Source organism: Aspergillus stella-maris (genome assembly GCF_047715825.1).
Source record: "Aspergillus stella-maris strain CBS 113639 unplaced genomic scaffold BDV14scaffold_26, whole genome shotgun sequence".
NCBI classification, from domain to species: Eukaryota; Fungi; Ascomycota; class Eurotiomycetes; order Eurotiales; family Aspergillaceae; genus Aspergillus; species Aspergillus stella-maris.
In genome coordinates this window covers 79,748-97,645 of record NW_027396820.1, presented here as the reverse complement: position 1 = coordinate 97,645, position 17,898 = coordinate 79,748, and the positions used below count along the sequence as shown (strand labels likewise).

At 52.1% G+C, this 17,898-nt stretch overlaps 9 protein-coding genes across 9 annotated transcripts; 4 read left to right on the top strand and 5 right to left on the bottom strand.

Annotated features, from left to right (window-relative positions):
* Window positions 1-474: 474 nt before the first annotated feature.
* BDV14DRAFT_172955 (putative MFS transporter) lies at window positions 475-2,736 on the bottom strand. The gene is made up of 4 exons (XM_073768664.1): window positions 2,400-2,736; window positions 2,181-2,343; window positions 1,071-2,129; window positions 475-1,025 (listed from the first exon to the last, which is right to left on the bottom strand). Exons 1-4 carry the CDS (start codon window positions 2,602-2,604, stop codon window positions 716-718), a joined length of 1,737 nt encoding a protein of 578 aa, XP_073628271.1. The 5' UTR covers window positions 2,605-2,736; the 3' UTR covers window positions 475-715.
* Window positions 2,737-3,286: 550 nt separating this feature from the next.
* On the top strand, window positions 3,287-4,982 carry BDV14DRAFT_189638 (dienelactone hydrolase; the record flags this gene model as incomplete). Its single annotated transcript, XM_073771230.1, has 4 exons — window positions 3,287-3,533; window positions 3,602-4,039; window positions 4,105-4,851; window positions 4,885-4,982. The coding sequence occupies 4 exons, from the start codon at window positions 3,287-3,289 to the stop codon at window positions 4,980-4,982; spliced, it is 1,530 nt and encodes a 509-aa protein (XP_073628270.1).
* Window positions 4,983-5,438: 456 nt separating this feature from the next.
* On the bottom strand, window positions 5,439-7,100 carry BDV14DRAFT_172950 (D-serine ammonia-lyase DSD1; the record flags this gene model as incomplete). Its single annotated transcript, XM_073768663.1, has 3 exons — window positions 6,581-7,100; window positions 6,415-6,528; window positions 5,439-6,352 (listed from the first exon to the last, which is right to left on the bottom strand). Exons 1-3 carry the CDS (start codon window positions 6,737-6,739, stop codon window positions 5,441-5,443), a joined length of 1,185 nt encoding a protein of 394 aa, XP_073628269.1. The 5' UTR covers window positions 6,740-7,100.
* A 628-nt stretch (window positions 7,101-7,728) lies between these two features.
* On the top strand, window positions 7,729-9,420 carry BDV14DRAFT_56921 (aldehyde dehydrogenase family protein). The gene is made up of 2 exons (XM_073777059.1): window positions 7,729-8,723; window positions 8,784-9,420. The coding sequence occupies exons 1-2, from the start codon at window positions 7,849-7,851 to the stop codon at window positions 9,307-9,309; spliced, it is 1,401 nt and encodes a 466-aa protein (XP_073628268.1). The 5' UTR covers window positions 7,729-7,848; the 3' UTR covers window positions 9,310-9,420.
* On the bottom strand, window positions 9,410-11,164 carry BDV14DRAFT_56912 (putative acid phosphatase). The gene is made up of 2 exons (XM_073777058.1): window positions 10,672-11,164; window positions 9,410-10,619 (listed from the first exon to the last, which is right to left on the bottom strand). The coding sequence occupies exons 1-2, from the start codon at window positions 10,858-10,860 to the stop codon at window positions 9,531-9,533; spliced, it is 1,278 nt and encodes a 425-aa protein (XP_073628267.1). The 5' UTR covers window positions 10,861-11,164; the 3' UTR covers window positions 9,410-9,530.
* A 407-nt stretch (window positions 11,165-11,571) lies between these two features.
* On the bottom strand, window positions 11,572-13,039 carry BDV14DRAFT_189634 (putative ribosome associated DnaJ chaperone Zuotin; the record flags this gene model as incomplete). Its single annotated transcript, XM_073771229.1, has 3 exons — window positions 11,572-12,621; window positions 12,670-12,810; window positions 12,887-13,039. The coding sequence occupies 3 exons, from the start codon at window positions 13,037-13,039 to the stop codon at window positions 11,572-11,574; spliced, it is 1,344 nt and encodes a 447-aa protein (XP_073628266.1).
* A 193-nt stretch (window positions 13,040-13,232) lies between these two features.
* BDV14DRAFT_172947 (LYR motif-containing protein) lies at window positions 13,233-14,381 on the top strand. Its single transcript, XM_073768662.1, has 3 exons — window positions 13,233-13,544; window positions 13,632-13,808; window positions 13,897-14,381. Exons 1-3 carry the CDS (start codon window positions 13,472-13,474, stop codon window positions 13,992-13,994), a joined length of 348 nt encoding a protein of 115 aa, XP_073628265.1. The 5' UTR covers window positions 13,233-13,471; the 3' UTR covers window positions 13,995-14,381.
* A 43-nt stretch (window positions 14,382-14,424) lies between these two features.
* On the bottom strand, window positions 14,425-15,794 carry slt11 (Pre-mRNA-splicing factor ECM2). Its single transcript, XM_073768661.1, has one exon. The coding sequence runs from the start codon at window positions 15,692-15,694 to the stop codon at window positions 14,552-14,554; it is 1,143 nt and encodes a 380-aa protein (XP_073628264.1). The 5' UTR covers window positions 15,695-15,794; the 3' UTR covers window positions 14,425-14,551.
* On the top strand, window positions 15,766-17,779 carry erg6 (sterol 24-C-methyltransferase). Its single transcript, XM_073777056.1, has 2 exons — window positions 15,766-16,705; window positions 16,760-17,779. Exons 1-2 carry the CDS (start codon window positions 16,502-16,504, stop codon window positions 17,687-17,689), a joined length of 1,134 nt encoding a protein of 377 aa, XP_073628263.1. The 5' UTR covers window positions 15,766-16,501; the 3' UTR covers window positions 17,690-17,779.
* The last annotated feature ends 119 nt before the right edge of the window (window positions 17,780-17,898 follow it).

Here is a 17,898-nt window from a genome sequence, read left to right as displayed (position 1 = left end):
TCCTGTTTCAAGTCAAAGCGCCGTGTTGGCTGGGCAAGCCAAGGCCAAGGACCTTAGGATACGGTGAGTGCTGGAGGGAAGATAGTGTGTGTAGTATGGAGGGAAGCGAGTTTCCCCGGACTGGAGCCCAGGCTAGACCGTTGCCCGGAGTGCGGGTGCGGGGGTCTCCACTGTCCATGCTTTTCAATTTTCTCTTTAGCAAGTTTAAGCGATAAAAGCGAGGTCAATATTCATGGCTTAGAGGAAAGCCTCGGGATGTCTGGCATTACCCTCTTGGCATCTACGAAGCGCGCCCTTTACGGAACTCGATGGCATCCAACCAAGGCGTCTAGGCAAACCTACATCGACCGACCACCCCTGTCAGATCAAACACGAGTGAAGCACCGCCTGAACACGCGAGCAAGGCAACTACCGCTCCAATCATTACTAACATAGAACGCCAACCTAGGGACAAGAGAGACTGCAGGGCTGAGTGCCGAAACATGCATGCGTGTCTGGTTTTGTCTGTGCGTCGGGCACGTTTGTAGTCTGAAGTATATTAGATTAACTCAGACTCGATGAACGATACGTTTGATCTAATGTACATATAAATATACGCTATAATCGTGATCATGCCACCTCATTATTCCTGAGGATTCCATATGCCGGGAGACGTATACTTCCCTCGGTCTTCCACTGACTTAGTCCCGTAATCCAGCGTAATAGGCTTTGTCGCCTACATATAGGTGAGCGCTGGGCCTTCCTCCTGCACAGTGATCAGACGCTGTCGTTCGCCCTCTTCTTCCTCTAGCTGCTTCTTCCGAGCTCGGGTTCCCGCGGTCGCTACGTAGACAACCAGAATTGAACCGACAATGAATCCGGCTACCGCGAAAAATGCGTTGATTGGGATAGGGTTGCCGTCGAATGGGCCGTGAGTGAGCGCGTCCAAACCATACTGCGAGAAATTGACAAGACCCGACAGACAGATGATCGTTCCGTAGACGCGACCGAATGTTGCAAAGCCAAATACTTTGGTTGCGTAGTCACTATGGCATGTTAGTTTTGTTTCTCGAAAGAGTTGGGTCACTTACGACATGGCAGAATAGTATAGCGGGCGTAGCAGGACGAATAGAATTACAGTCAAGTAGCCAGTCCACAGCGAAGGTATCGAGTTGAGGACGCCGATAAGAGTGGTGAGAATGACAATGAGTGCCAGCGTAAACGGGACGCTGAGGTGATCAAGGAGCAATCCTATAAAAGGTGTTGAGAGAACACCGCCAATCGGCAGTGCAAAGTCGAAAAAGTCATTGATTGCATCTCCTTCATAGTCACCAACCATCCACTGGTATTGAGATCTGATGGTGGCAATAAAGTAGTTCATCCGCAGCATCTGCAACACCGTCAACAAGGTGATAAGCACAAACCACGGAGTGGTCATTTGCTTGGTAGCCGGCAGACCATGCAGCACACCCCAGACGGCACTAGTCTGCTGGCGCTCTTCTTCGAGCTGCTCGCGTTGCCTTCGTTCTTCCTCATCACCAAGGATCTTGTCGAGCTTGCGCATTTTGGCGCGACGGCGCTCGGCACGGGCGCTTCTCACCCGTCGGAGCTCGGTATCACTCTCGATCTCGTCGTCCGAGTCGTGAACATCTTGAGTCGCATCCTCAGCCTTTTCAATTCTAACCTCTAGCTGGTGGGTGGTTTGATAGTCATGCGACGGCATAAGAAAGATCCAAGCAATAAGAATCAGAGCTGGGACAAGTGTGTAGAGGAGAAAGAACTTGTCGGGGGTAAAAGTCTGATTGCTCGCTTCGAACAGCAGTCGATAGAACAGATAGACGGCGGCTGACGCGTCAAAAGCGCCAGTTACAAGCGCAACAATAGTCCCGCTGTACTTTGGGAACGCATTAGCTATCTGAAAGGAGGGAACGAACAAGAACGTCCCTCCCAGCGCGAGGAGAAAGTTTGCCGCAATATACCCGTCAAACTCCGGAGTAGCAAAAGAATAAGACATCAGCAAGCTGCCCGCAGCCAGCGCAACGCACGCCGCGAACCCGCAGACGCGCGACCCATGTCGGTCGAGGATAGAGCCGACCGGAAGAGACGAAACATTTGCTGTGATGGAGCCGACTGTGAAGAAGAGGTTCAATCTGAAAGGCATATTATCAGCATAGATCGCCACGGATGATGATATTACCAACCTCAACTCCTGCTCATAACAAGTATCGAATTCCCCATCAAGCTCATCAGCCGAACACAAATGTTGATAGACACCCTGAGCGACAAGAACAGGCTTCAATGCCGCATAGCCAAAAATAATCCCCGAGCCAAGCCAGCAGGCCAAAACCGTCGCGAGAACCTGAGCTGGGAAGGTTAGCACGCGTCGCGGGCACAAATCTTATGTCGCGTGAGGTACCTACCGAGTCGCTTGGCGGTGGAAACCTTGTAGGGAGCTGTAGTCGAGGTATCTTCAATGATTTCCACGGACTGAGGGAAGAAGTCGTAGCTTATGCGACGACGAATTGAGCCGCCAAAGCCGTCGTAGGTGCTGTCGGCAGGTTCTTCGTCGGCGGGCTCCACGCGGTCCACGCCCTCGATTGCAGAGACATGCTGCGCGAGGGACATGTCGAGTCAGCCAGTAGATGAGGATGGTGCCTTGGTGATGATGAGAGAAGAAAATTGAGGGAAGGAAGGTCGGGGGAAAAAAGAAGAGGCAGGTTGTGTGGACTGAGGACGTGGGTCTTCCTCGGTCGAGAGTCGAGACTTCTGGGGATTTGACCAAGGCAGATAAGAGCTAGTCTGTTGCACAATTAATCTATATATGCATTACTTTTATGTTGAATTGAAATCTTGGATTTTATTAAAATATCTTGTTATCCATTCTTTATGATTTGACAATCTCTACCTACCATGACTACGTACACTAACACTATAAACCGTGGTAGCTTAGGTATAGCGTACTCTGTAGCTAGCAGAATGCGGGGACGAAGTATACAAAAAGCAACGTCTAATCTCCCCAACCACGAATCAACCCAGCCAATGTTCTAATTTAATTAGTTCCCGCAGCTCACCCACCTATAACTGTGCCATTATTGGTCTTTGCCATGATGCTCTCCCTCGTGTCATCTGACATGACGTATAACCGCCGTATGACGTAGCCGCGCTTCATAAAAACTGGCTCGACCCAGAGACCATCCAGGAACAATTCCAGGAACATTTCTATTCACCTTTTCCTGAGATAATCTTCTTCATGTTAAAAAGCACTAATAAAATCCTCAACAAAGCAGCCAGAGATTTCCCTAACAATATGGCCTCTGTCACCATCAACGCCCCCGGTGCCGGCGGCGGCGGGTTCTTATACACCAATTCCCGTAATGCTCGCCTAATTATCACATCTGAAACACCAGACTTTGACAACGAGTTTATTCAAGCCTGGCAAAAGGAGGGGTTCAGCGTCGTTTACGTGCCATATTCTCAGGACGAAAAGGACTACGCGAGGCGACTTATGACCGTCAAAGAGGGGCTGGGCGTCGGCGATAACTACGGTGTTATTGGTACGTACGCCCTACAACATATTATGGGTACTCAAGAAATCGAGGAAGCCGTGCTAACGGTAATATAGCTTTCGGTGACGCCGCCTCCTTCTGCCTAGACTACTACCTAAAACCCAACAACGTCTCTCGCCTCTGCGCGCTGGTAGCCTACTACCCCACAAACATCCCCGATACACGATCCCGGTATCCTCCCAGCGTGCGCATGCTCACGCACCTAGCAGGCGACGTCATAGACGTCACAACAACACCAACAATGCTCGGGCTCCAGGGCAAGAAGAAGCGCAACACGCGGCAGATCAACCCTGGTATTGGAACAGGCGAGCAGATGGACATTGGCCATCGCGCGTTTACGTATTCGAGTTCCGAGCCGGGCTTTGCAGAAGTTGATCTGGATGAGTATAATCGGCTCGATGCGGATTTGGCGTTTACGCGTACGCTTGAGGTTTTGAGGAGGGCTTATGGGCAGGATAGGGATTTGGAGAAGGCTTGGGAGGAGCATTTGCAGGGTATGCCTTACCCACTCACCCTCCATACATCCATTCAATATGCAAGGCTGATACATTTATCGCAGGCAAATTCTTCACCATGAACCTAACAGACACAACAAAGCACTACACCAAGCTCCTCACACCAACAGTAACATACACCCCCACCCTCTCTGGCGGCACAGGCAGCAAAGCCCTCAAACGCTTCTACGACCAATTCTTCCTAAACAAGCTGCCTCCAAGTATGCATCTCCGTCTGCTTTCCCGAACAACAGGCGCCGATCGCATCGTCGACGAGCTTTATGTGTCATTTGAACACACGCACGAAATCCCCTGGATGCTCCCCGGTATCCCTCCCACAAATAAAAAGGTCGAAATCGTCCTCGTGTCCATTGTGTCTCTCCGCGCAAATGCCCTCTACGCTGAGCACGTCTACTGGGACCAGGCCTCTGTGCTTGTACAAGTCGGCCTTCTTGACCCCAAGTTGGTGCCCGATAGCCTCAAGGGTAAGGTCGACCGTCTCCCCGTGATAGGCCGGGACTCGGCGCGGCGCATCCTAAACGAGGATCCGGAAGTCGATGAGCCGGAGTACCACAATAGACTTATTTTGAGGGCGAGACGTAAGAGTCGTGGATCGGCTAGTGCTTCTACGGCTGCGGAGAGTGAGCCTCCTACGCCGGCTGTGCAGAGTGAGGCTGAGGAGGAGCCCGTTAAGAATAAGGGGAAGAAGACGGGTGGTGCGGCAAATGGGGAGAAGAATGGTGCTGATGGGTTGAAGAATGAGGAGGATGGTGATGATGAGGGTGAGGAGACTGAGAAGGAGGAGCAGAACGGTTCTTCTGAAAAGAAGGAGGAAAATAAGGAAGAGCAGAATGGCGACGCGAAGAAGCCCGAGTCCGAGTCCAATGGTAAAGAGAAGGATAAGAGCAGTAAGAAGAACGACGAGGCAGAATGGAACGAGTGACTTGCTGGCGCTTCGTTGACTGAGATTGAGTCTGATGTTGAGGGTGACTTTGGAACTGAGAATGAGACTGAGACTGATATTGGTTCGAGTTGGATGGATACGAGCTTTGAGACTGATGCTTTGACTGAAATCACTGAGGCTGATGTCGATATTGACATCGATGTTGATGACTTCTGTGTTGAGCATGAGTCCTCAGAGCCGGAGTTTGGGTCTGATTTTGATTTCGATTCTGCCGTCGACAAGGCTCAGTCTAACAGCAGTTCCAAGGAACACCTCAACATGACTTTATATACCCTCCTAATGCTCCTGATGATGCCAATCTCCTTGTTATGAGTTATGATTTTGTTATATGCATTGTTCATCATTCATCGTTCATCAGTTAGCCTTGTTCATATAGTTCATCTAGTTTCGTTTATATCTCTCCAATCATGCAAGATTGTTTTCTTACAATAAACTCCCTACCACCCCTTCCACGGCACCCAAGCCTCCCTAACAATATCCTTTTCATCAACAACATAAAACACCTCATACGCAGCAGCCGTAATACAAGCATGCTGAACATAAAGGAAGACCCTCTGTCCAACCTTCCACGTCTCAGCAGCCTTCTCCTCAGCTACATTCTCAACACCAAGGAGTTTCAACGCCGGCGCGGGCGAAAGACCCAAGATCCCATGCTCCTGGCTCGTCCTCACAACACCCCACTGAGGACGATCCGTTACGCGGCCGTAGCCAGGGAACTCGCTTGTTTCCTTGGAGAGCGCGATTGTTCCTGCGTTGACGAGCGCTTCGTTGCGCTCGGGGTAGACGCTGCATACTTCAGAGAGGACGCGGATGGATTGTTGGGACGGTGAGATCAGGCCTGTGCTGAGTTGTTGCAGGTCGTTACAGGGGAAGTTGCCTGCGTGGAGTTCGAGCTCGAGGTTCTCCGGTAGGACGGATTTTAATTCGCGGACGACGTGGGCGGTTGGGGTTGAGCCAATGGAGACGACGATCTTCCGGGAAGTTGAATTGTGCTTTGATGCGCTGACTACACCCTCCAGTTCCTCTTTTAGTACGCCAACTGCACTTCCTTCAGTTCGGCAAGCATACGAGTGTCCAGCGTGGCAGTAGAACCCGTAGAGCTCGACGGCAGGTGATTCCTCGACGCGCTTGACGAGACTAGGGAGGGCAGACGAGGAGTTGACGATTCCGGCGCGGCGAGTGCCAACGTCAATTTTAATGAAGACGGGCCAGGGTGCGGATGCTCCCTTGAATTGTTCCAGGACGTCGATATGCTGCTCATTGTCGATCATGAGGAGGATTTTGAGGGTCTTGGCGAGTTCTGACAGTCGGGGAAGGACGGAGGGGTAGATGGGCATGCTGTAGAGGCACTTTCAGGATAAGCATCGTTAGTTTTGCTGGTCCAGCATAGAGAAGCAGTGATTGGACAAACCTCGTCCAGAACTCCCTCCTTTACAAGGGGAACGGCACCCTCGATCTCGGGAAGTGTCGAGGCGACGATGCGGCGGTGTTGACTGCCTAGCATCATTCTCGTGACTTCGAGAGACTGTAATGCTCGCATTAGCTTTATCACTGTTGAATAGCTAGAATATTCTCACCTTAAGAGTCTTAACGTGAGGCCGAAAGGCAATTCCCAGCTTCGCGACATCCTGGTGGAGCTGCTCAATGTTGCGCTCAATGGTAGGTTTGCTGAGGACCAGAGAAGGAGTTGGAAGCTCGGAGACTGGCTTTCCAATGTAGGATTCAGAGGAGGCCATTCTGAAGGCGTTGAGTCAAGGATTGCGTGAGGTGAAAGAATTGGAGAAGGTGAGGAGAACGAAGGGTTCAGCGAGGGGCAGCTCAGCTTATCGAGTATCACTGCTTATCGGGCTCCCCGCAAGGGGTCAAAGTCAAGGCGTTGATGATTCGCCCTCTACACCGTATAATTGTTAAGGCATAGTAAGACTATTTCTAGCTCACCGGAAGCTCTGATCTCCATGGCTCCAGATCTAGACTGACTTTGGATATTGGCAGACGCTTCAATGTAACCTGTTCGGTAGAACATTCTACCGTATACTCCGCGGAGGAATTGTCACCAGGCAGCAAATCACAGAATTGCGCCTTCGAACGAAACTAACTAGGATGCTATTCCTATGGAGCGTGAAGAATCATAGGTCCTCACGCCGGTGGTCGATTGATCGACAGGTTAGACCGTCTGGGGAAAGGCCGGGGTCTATGGCGAGTCGCGACTACTGGTACCTGAATAGGGCCGCCCACTTTGTACTTCCATATACTACTATATCTCTAACCTCATTGCTGGCTCGTGCTTCTTCATCAACCCGTCTTGCGCAGTAGATGGAGCCCAGTCTAACTCCAATAACATGGTTTGATTGGCGGTGGTGTCTCTCCCTCGACCAAAGCCTGAACTCTAAAGGCAAGCAGTCTCGTCATAGGCATAGTATGACAACTCAATCATGATACAATGGAACATGGCATTCTGTCTGGCAGTTGTGGTGTTCATAGAATGTCTCATAGCCAATTGAGCGATGTAAAGAGAAGCAACCATAGAAGCTGTGGTATGGTGGTGGCGATGCGGGGAATAAGCGTTGCTGATGTCATCCAGGAACTGAAGCTTCTTCAAGGATAATTTGCCTCTTGCTTGACAAATATATTCAACTCTTGCTGAACCGTCTTCACTTCCTTGCTATACAATCAATCGAAGTACGCTATATAATTGACGTTCAATCTCGAGTCTACCAGCCTTTTCATATTCAATCGACACCTCAGGCTTCAGTACCCCACCTCTTATCGCTCCCCGCTACCGGGCCTACATAAACGATTGCCCTCCTCGTCACTCCATCCCTCTTCAACCCCTCATAACATCACAATGTCGAACCAAATCCGCACCCTCTCCCCCTCCACCGGCAAGGTCATCTTCGAGCACCCCGGTGCTACAGTTGAGCAAGTCGGCCAAGTCGCCCAGGCCGCCGAAGATGCCTTCCGCACGTGGAAGCAGACCTCCCTCGCCGAGCGCAAGGCCCTCGTGGTGAAAGCGCTCGAAGTAATTGAAGCGAACAGGGAGACACTCTCCCAGGAACTCACACATCAAATGGGCCGTCCAATTGCATACACCGGCGTGGAAATCGACACTATGTGCAAGCGCGCCCGGTACCTCCTCGACCAGGCAGATGAGAGACTCAAGACCATCCCCGGCGAAGCAGAGAATGGATTCAGACGGTTCGTGAAGAAGGGGCCTGTCGGACCAGTCCTTGTTGCGACGGCTTGGAATTATCCATACCTTATCACCATCAATGCGCTTGTTCCTGCTCTCCTCGCTGGTAACACTGTTATCTTGCGCCCCTCCCCGCAGACCCCGCTTATCGGCGACCGCCTCCTCGAGTACTTCACCAAGGCCGGTTTCCCGAAGAACGTGATACAGGTGGTGCACTTTGGTGCATGGGAGACCTTTGATGAGGTCGTCAAGATTCCTCAGATCAAGCTCGTTTCCTTTGTCGGTTCGACGCAGGGTGGTCTTCGTCTCCGTGAGGCGACTGCCGGCCGTATCTTGCCTTTGAACTTGGAGCTTGGTGGTAATGACCCTGCTTATGTTCGTCCGGACGCGGATCTTGCCTATACAGCTGCGCAGATTGTCGACGGCGCGGTTTTCAACTCGGGCCAGAGCTGCTGCGCCATTGAGAGGGTTTACGTGCATGCTAATGTGCACGATGCGTTTGTTGCCGAGGTGCAGAAGGAACTCGCTACGTATGTGCCCTAAGTCTTTCTTTAGATATACTTCAAAAAAGTACTAACTGGTTCTTATAGCTACAAACTCGGCGACCCAACCGACAAAGCCACCACAACCGGCCCCGTAATCTCCCCCCAGGCCGTCAAAAACGTGCAATCCCACATCGACGACGCCCTCTCCCGCGGCGCCATCGACTCAACACCCCCAAACCCAACATTCACCACCCTCCCAAACACCGGCTCCTTCATCGCCCCGCGCGTCCTCACAAACGTCTCCCACGACATGAAGGTCATGCGCGAGGAAACATTCGGCCCTGTCATCCCCATCATGCGCGTCTCCTCCGACGAGCAAGCTATCTCTCTCATGAATGACTCCAACTACGGACTTACTGCTAGTGTCTGGACGAAGGATGTCTCCGAGGGTGAGAAGATCATTGAGGATATTGAGGCCGGAACGGTCTTTATTAACCGCTCTGATTACCCGGCGCCGGATCTTGCTTGGATTGGGTATAAGGATTCTGGATTGGGTTGTTCTCTGGGACCGCAGGCGTTTGATGCGTTTTATCAGCTTAAGTCTTTCCATATTCGGGAGAAGCAGGGTTAGATTTAATCTCCTTTTGCTTTGAGTTTGAGGGGTAAGAGCTTTGATGTGAACATAGGAGGATTATATAGAATATGACTATGACAAAATATACATAACGTAAATACCATTTTATTTTCTGCACTTAGCAGCCGTCGTCTATCTCATCCATATCTCATAAACATACATACATATTTTCCCACCAGCTTATAAAGCGCACAGCACGACTCATGGTTCCGATAGATCTAGTGCTTGCACTTACCCTCCCCCTTCTCCTCACCAGTAACATAGCTCTCCCGCTTCCCACCCCTTGTCTTGCGGCTGTAGGGAATGCCCACGCTGTTACCAGATTCCACATCAAACGGCACGGGGCTCGAATAATCATGCGTCGCCTCAAGATCAGCATACGTCTTCTTCACAACATCCAAAATCCCATACCCACCCGAACAACTTCCCTCCGTAGCAGGAACAGGCCAACTGTACGTCTTCTCCGCATACTCACCGTCCGCCATAGGGCCCGGGTACGAGACATTCAAATAGAGGTTCGTCGTATCGACGTCGAAATTAGTATACCCGACTTTATCAGCGAGCCAGGCGAACAAGTTCGCGCCGCAGTCCCAGCGGCCTAGAGAGGGGAGGCCGAAGTTTGCACTTAGGGAGGAGATCACGCTGTAGTGCGTGTAGAAGGTGTTGTCTTCTTTGCCGAGGAGGTGAGAGGGGACTGCGTCGCCGAGGAGGAACGAGAAGATCTTGTTGCCTTTTTCGTAGGTGTCGTTTTCGTCGAAGGTTAGGAGGATTAATGTGTCGCGCGTGAAGTACTCGTTGTCGAGGAGGTCGATGAGGAAGTCCCAGGTCCATCGGCCCGAGAATTCGATTGTTGTGTCGTGCCCGTCGTTGGTCATGTTTGGTGTTATGAAGGAGTATTGGGGGAGGCGGTGGTTCTTCAAGTCCTCATAGAAGGAAGTGAAGTTCTTGATTTGGCGGTTACGTGTTGCAGAAGCAGTAACGCTGTCAAACAGGACAAGCGGGTTATGTTTCCGCACGTAATCGTTATCACCGCTCGTCGGGTACCGGAAGCCCTGATACCCCGGGTAGGGGATGTGCTCTTGGTACTCGGCCCAAGAGACATTCTTGGTGTCGAACATGTCGGCGATGGTGGAGACGTTCGCGGGGATCTGGTTGAATTCGTCGTTGTCCATGCCGAAGGTGTCGCCGCCTGCGGAGGCGCAGTAGTTGGGTTCTGAGGGGTGCGTGACGGCCCACATGTTTGAGAGGGTGACGCCCTTCTTTGCGAGTTTGGCGAGGTGCTTTTCGGAGGCGGCGACGTCGTAGTCCTGGTATACTGTTAGTATGGTAGAGTCATGGTAGGTTGTGGTTGGGACGTACTGTGTTCTCAAGCCAGATGTTCACGAAGCGCTGGAAGGTCTTACCCGTGACGTTGGAGACGGGCGAGTAGGGCTTGATTGTAGCACGGGCAGACTCGATCTCCGCTACGGAGGGGGTCTGCTCGGAGGAGGTCTGCGCCATAGCAAGCGACAGACCTCCGAGGAGGGTAACGAGGGTCTTGGTATACATTGCGCCGGTGAATGAAGTCAAGCTTCAGCAATTGAGAAGATGAGACCAGTAGAAGACCTTGAGCAGTAGAAAAAAGCAGAGATCAACATGGGATCATCCCATCTTATATAACCCTCCAGACAGTCCAAAGCGCGGAAAAGCTAGATCTTGTTGACCTGCTGCCTGCCTTAGTTCCGAGTACCGTGCCATCGCTCATCGCCGAGAGATCCATCGGAACCATTGCGCAGGTAATGTCTCTAGTGTCATTGGGTAGACAGCTGTACAGAACGCTCCGCCGGGATCGCGAAGTCAACCTCGCGTAGGAAGCATGGCTGCACGTTGCATATCGATCGAAGATGAGTGGATGAGGAGAAGATGAAGTGGTCGAGGCACAGGAACGGGGGTGGAGTTGGCTTGCCCACGTGCGGCTCTGGTTGGTCTGAAACTGGACTATGGCCGACTCCAACCCACGCTTTGGGGCACCAGGGCACTGACAAGCTTCACCTGCTCAGATTGGCACTGATTGGCATTGCTTATCCTCGTGTCCTGCTTTACGCACGTGCCGGCATTCCAATTATATTCCTTCGGAATTATTAGTGGACCTCTACGGAGTACTGACTACCGCCGCTTGGAAGGATGAATGTACGAGTCAAGACATTAAAATGAAAAATCATGATATCATACCTCATCGTCTATTCTATCCGCCGTCTAGATCAAAGAACATAGGTTACTCTAAGCAAAGAACTTGGCATCGCCCTCCTTGGCCTTGCCGGCACCAATGAGTCTCTTGAATTCCTCGGTGTAGACGTTCTTAACAGCAGCAGCGTCCTTGCCAGCGGCAGTAAGACGCTCAGCCAGAGAAGCAAGCTCCTCGTTGTCGATCTTGCTGTTGATAAAGTCGACATCAGTGAGGACACCGTCAACCTGGGAGGCAGAGGGCTCGCCAGACTCGGCAAAGTAGTTGACGTCCTTGACGGATCCCTTGAGCACACGCTTGTTCTTCTTAGCGGCGTTCTTAGCGGCTTCCTTGGCCTTCTTCGCCTTCTCGCGGTCAGCCTTGGCGGCCTCCTCAGCGTCCTTCTTGCGCTGCTCCTCCTCGAGGCGGGCCTTCTCCTTCTCCTCGGCGAGACGCTTGGCCTCGGCTTCCTTCTCAAGACGCTTGGCGTCCTTGCCGGCACGGGCGGCCTTGCGGAAATTCTTAATACGCTCGTCGAGAGCGGCGCAGTCGTCAACCAGGTGGCGGAGACGGGCAGTGTCCTCGGTCTTGCGCTTACGGCGGGCGTTGGCGTTCTTCTTCTCAACGTGACGCTTCTGGTCACGGTTCTCGTTGTCATCGGGAACATCCTCGTCGAGGTACTCGAATGTACGCCAGCTGTCAAAGTTGTACCAGAAGTTGTAGAAGTTGTTGACCTCGTCAAAGGTGCTGTCCTCGTTTCCGAGCTGAGGAACGGGCTGGATCTTGGAGAAGCGGCCTTCGCTCTCAAAGACAGGAGCCCACAGCTTGAAGAAGTTGCCCTTTTGCGACTGCTTCTTGGTGGGGGGCTCAACTTCGGCGGCCTCGTCAACGGAGTCGAACTGGCGGCGCTTGACGGGGTCGGACAGGACCTCGGTGGCCTTCTGGATACACTTGAAGAAGCTGTCGTTCTCGTCGCGGTCGCCGAGAGCAGCCTTCTTGTCGGGGTGGTGGCGGAGGACCTTCTTGCGGTGAGCACGCTTGATCTGGTCCTGGGACGCACGCCAGCGGTACTTGGTCAGACCGAGGACAGCGTAGTGATCTTGGCCCTAGAGGTTGTTAGTGCATTGTCAGTGTTATAGTGTTTGAATACACACCTTCCAGTCCTTGGCGTCACGCTGAAGCATCATGGGGTCCTCATCCTCGGAGATCTCGTTGTCCTCGTCATCCTCGGTCTTCTTGACGTTCTGCTGAGCCTGGATGCGCTCGTCCTCGGAGAAAGTGCGGTGGTGGCGCTTCTATAGGATTGTTAGTATATCTGCATCAAGCCATTCTTCCGGGAACATGTAGAATTTTGGAGAAAGGGAAACGTACTCTGCGGGCGTGAGCCAGGAAGTGAGGACCAACAGGCTCGAGGTTCCTCTGGGTAACGGCAGAGAGCTTGCCAACGGCCTTAAAGTCCTTGTCGGCAGTCCAGCCGGCGGTCAAAGCCGGAAGGGTAACGTTAATAGACTGGGCAGAAGACATCTTGAGCGAAGCAGTGTGTTGACTTGCGCTTCGAGAGGACGAAAAGATGGAGGTGGGATAAAGATAACGCAGCCTTGGACAACAAAGTGGAAAATCGAGTGGGCGATTTTTTTTCTGCCAATCTCCCCCGCCTTGCCACCGGCCAATCAATACATGCATGTTTCGGAGGTTGAAGGCGAGGACCATGAGGATATAACGACTTTGTTTCTTGGATATTACTGCTGTTTACCAATTGTTATCTTTTTGACTTTTTGCTCTTTTTTAGAGTCTAAGAACTTTCTTGCGATACCTTCGCCGACCTATCCGCCAGGAACCTACTTCGCATCACCCCATACACTCCGTTCAACCGCCAGGTACAACCAGCCAAAGCATCACGAAATCAATTAATCCCAGTGCTCTATCCCTACGACCCTCATAAACCTCAAAATCAAAATGTCCTCCACAACCATCTCCCCCCTAAGCGCCTACCGCCAAATCCTCCGCGCCACCCGCATCGCATTCCAAAGTCAGTGCCACCCATTCACCACAAAATAAAGACAACAGTCTCCGCTTAATAGTCCAACAATATGCTAACCATCTTTCCTCTGTGTAGACGACACCCGCGTCCTCCTCGCAGCCCGCCAAGAAGCGCGCCAGAACTTCGAGAAGCACCGCCGCTTCGGCATCGACACGCCCATGCAGATCAACCAGGCCGTGGAAGTCGCGAACATCCTGCGCCACAATATTGTGCAGGGGTCTAGGGAGGCGGGAGATGATGATGCTAAGTGGGGTGAGTACACTTTCTTTGCTTTCCCGGCATGGGAAAGATTATGGGCCGGGTTAGAAGTGAACGAGAGGCTAATTTAGTTTGTCTACAGAACTGAACATCCACGAAGACATCGAGCGCGGCGACAACGACTCTGTCAAGGTTGGTGGGAAGAGCGTTAAGGTCGATAAGCCTTGCTCTGCGCAATAGTAGGGTTCCGGAGAATATGGGATAGTTATACCGGACGATGTATAACATTGTGAAAGTCGCATATGGGCAGTTGATTGTATAATAGTATACCCAACTTTTTTTTCCTTACTCTCTTCTTTGGCGTTTTTGAGATTAGAGCGTTAGAATGGGATGCATTTTCTATAACAAATTCCAGATTTCTGGAATAGGGAAAGGGAGGCTGTGAGGTGATCCTGTGATGGGAGTAGTATAGTATGTCAAAAGGTTGGATAGGTTTGTTCAATGTAGACTGTGGGAGGGGAGACCCAATAAGAACAAGACTAGAATTGCAATTCTCCAGCTCATTATCGAGATTATTGAAGGTGGAAGTTTGGTAGCTCTAGAGACCGAAATATATATATTCCGGCAGGCAGCTCTTCATCCGACTCGACCTGTACAAGTGGACAAAAAACTAGGATATTATAGACATTGTAAACTTTTGGGTATTCATAGTTATCTAAAGTACATACAAAACGCCCGCTTCGAAAGACATGAAGCCCCCATACCATAATTATACCCACGCTTAAACAATACAAGGCTTAATCACCAGACATGCTCGAATATTGAACTTCGCCACTACCAGGAGGAGGGGCAACGGCCACATTGCGCGGTTGTTGTTGCATCTCAGCCCCAGAAGTAATGGCTCTCGTCTCTTGACCCGCGTTCCTAGGCGATCCAACTGCTGTCCGACCCTCACGAGCATACTTCAAGCGCTCCTCCCTGTCCATGTTATCCAAAGCCTTGGGCTTACCCCATCGAATTCGGAGGGGACAACCCTGTACGACAGCCTTGCCCTGACATTGCTTGGCGGCGGCCTCGGCGGCCTCGCGGGTGGCGTAGTTGACGAAGGCGCAGTGGGCGCGGTGAGAGCAGATTAGCGATCGGAGCTGGCCGAACTGTACAAAGAAGGATCGAACAGCGTGTTCGGGGAGATCGTCTTCGACACCGGTGACGAATAGAGATGTGATGTTGGGATCCGCTGGAGGAAGAATATCCTCTTGCGAGGGAGGCACCTGCGCGGTACCGGGGAATGGTCGGCGGCCGCCGCGGGCACCTCCCCGACCTCCTCGACCGGGAAGTGCTGTGCCTCGTCTGCTCTCGCTCGTTCGAATAGGTCCTGGCGCGTTGCCATAGCGGCTTTTAACGACCGGCGCCTCTGACGTTGAAGGTTCGGCTTCTCCGTCCTCGGGTGCCTCGATCTGCTGTCGGGGCTTCCTGTAGTACGGCTCGCTGTTCGCAAGTCTCCGAAGTAGCTCGCGAGCCTTTTCATCTGTCTTTTCATATTCTTCGACTGCGCCTCTTCCTTCTTCAATTTCCTTCTCGTGGCCTTGGGCGTAGTATTCACGGTTGATCGAGCTCTCCGGCCCAGGCGCGACCATCTTCAGCGCGGCATCGCGAACCACGATCGGAAGACCGAACGACAGATCGAGCATGCAGCACTGACAGCAGTTTTTGAGTCGGGCACATGTGAGGCAGATATTCGTGCGCTTGGTGCGGGCTGTGCGGTCGGCTTTCCAGCGGAATATGGTGAAGGGACGGGTGCAGATCTTGCATTCGGCGCCGTGATCTTCTTTCAGCATCTGAACGTAGGGGTTCTCGGGGAGGCAGTTTTCGCAGACGGATGGGAAGTCGGTGGACTCCCAGCCTGACCTGTTAAGGTCCTGTTTGATTTGGGGCGGCATGTTGATGGAGAGTTGGAAGGCAGGTCAAAGAACATGAATGACACAAGTTATCGATAGCCCAAGATGTGGCTGTTGCTGTGGCTGGTACCGCGTGGCTAATGGTGGCTTTTCTTACATAACGGCTTTCACGTGATAATGAGCATAGGCCATGGAGTCCGCGGACTACGGAGTCTTGGCTGGAGTAGTCTGGCCACGCTACCTCAGGCAACGCAATTTGCAAAATTGCGAGTTTGGAGATCGTCGTCGTATCGAATACGACGTTGTCAGATTTCCACCTGCAGGATGCAGAATAATATCAGGTTTCAGAATTTCAGGGCATGAACAAGCCAATCCCGTCCACGCAATTGATTGCGTATCGCGTACTCTCTCCTCTTCGCTTTCATGTGCTCGCTCTCTGCACAGTGCGATTGCCCAGTGCTCGCTGTCAGGGACTGCTGGATCATCCCATACTAGCCCCGATGTAGCTAGAGCCGTGCGTAGCCTCCGACAAGGACAGCTATGATTGGCTGAACAGGTAAAAATGCCGTCCTCAAAGAAAGACAAGAAAGGAGGTGGAGGTGATTTTGCCGTCGTATTCACCGCGTATTCCAAGTTGTCTTCTTTTCTCCTGTTGTTCTTTCCAAAACACCTCAAGCACCCTAGTTGCCCTCATTCTTATCGCAGGCTATAAAGTCTTGCAATCGCAGTTGTCAATTGTGTTGTCTGTTCAATCACACTCACTTCAATTTCCCCAGATCTTCAATTTCGAGGTCCTCCGCTTCGCCCCCTTTTCAACACACCACTTTCTTTTCTCAAAACTTCAACACAATGGCTCCCACAGCTCTCGAGCAGGAGAACCACCAGCGTGATGCTGACTTCAACAAGGCCATGCACGGCCAGTCCTCTGAGGCTCAGGGTGGTCTCGCTGCCATGCGCCAGAAGAGCGCTGCTGCTCAGAAAGCCGCTGTTGACGAGTACTTCAAGCACTGGGACAACAAGGCTGCTGCCGATGAGACAGAGGAGACTCGCGCTGTAAGTTTCTGTCATGCAATTGCGCTCTATCAGTACTAACTTTCTTGTTACTAGGCTCGCCGCGCTGAATATGCCACGTTGACCCGCCACTACTACAACCTTGCAACCGACTTGTACGAGAACGGATGGGGTACCTCTTTCCACTTCTGCCGCTTCGCCCGCGGAGAGCCCTTCCACCAGGCTATCGCTCGTCACGAACACTACCTTGCACACCAGATGGGCATCAAGCCCGGCATGAAGGTGCTCGATGTCGGCTGCGGTGTTGGCGGTCCTGCCCGTGAGATTGTCAAGTTCACCGACGCCAACGTGGTTGGTTTCAACAACAACGACTACCAGATCCAGCGCGCGACTCGCTACGCCGAGGCCGAGGGACTCAGCGACAAGCTGAGCTTCGTCAAGGGTGATTTCATGCAGATGCAGTTCCCCGACAACTCCTTCGACGCTGTGTACGCCATTGAGGCTACTGTTCACGCCCCCGAGCTTGTTGGTGTCTACAGGGAGATTCAGCGTGTTCTCAAGCCCGGTGGTATCTTCGGTGTCTACGAGTGGCTCATGACTGACGAGTACGACAACGAAAACCAAGAACACCGCACAATCCGTCTCGGTATCGAGCAGGGTGACGGTATCTCCAACATGGTCAAGGTCTCCGAGGGTCTTGCTGCCATCAAGGACGCCGGCCTCGAGCTTCTTCACAACGAGGACCTGGCTGACCGATCCGACGAGATCCCCTGGTACTATCCTCTTGCCGGTTCCTTCAAGCACATGACCTCTCCCTGGGACTTCTTCACCATTGCCCGCATGACGTGGTGGGGCCGTGGAATTATCCACAAGTTCATCGGTACTATGGAGACCCTCCGACTCTTCCCGCAAGGCACACAAAAGACGGCCGACAGTCTGGCCCTGGCTGGCGACTGCCTTGTCGCTGGTGGTGCGAAGAAGCTGTTCACTCCGATGTACCTGATGGTCGCCCGCAAGCCGGAGTAAACGCACGATGTACAATGACTTTGATCCGCATATTTTTGCACGGCGGTCTACATATTTAATTTTTTCCTACATCTCTTTCTTCTGTGTTTTATTTCATTTGTTTGCCGCCAGACGATTCGCACGAACTGGAGCATGTGTTTATGGTATCATGTATTTATTAGATTAATAGAGCAAAACTTATGTTCATCTTCTACTATCACCCCTTGCTT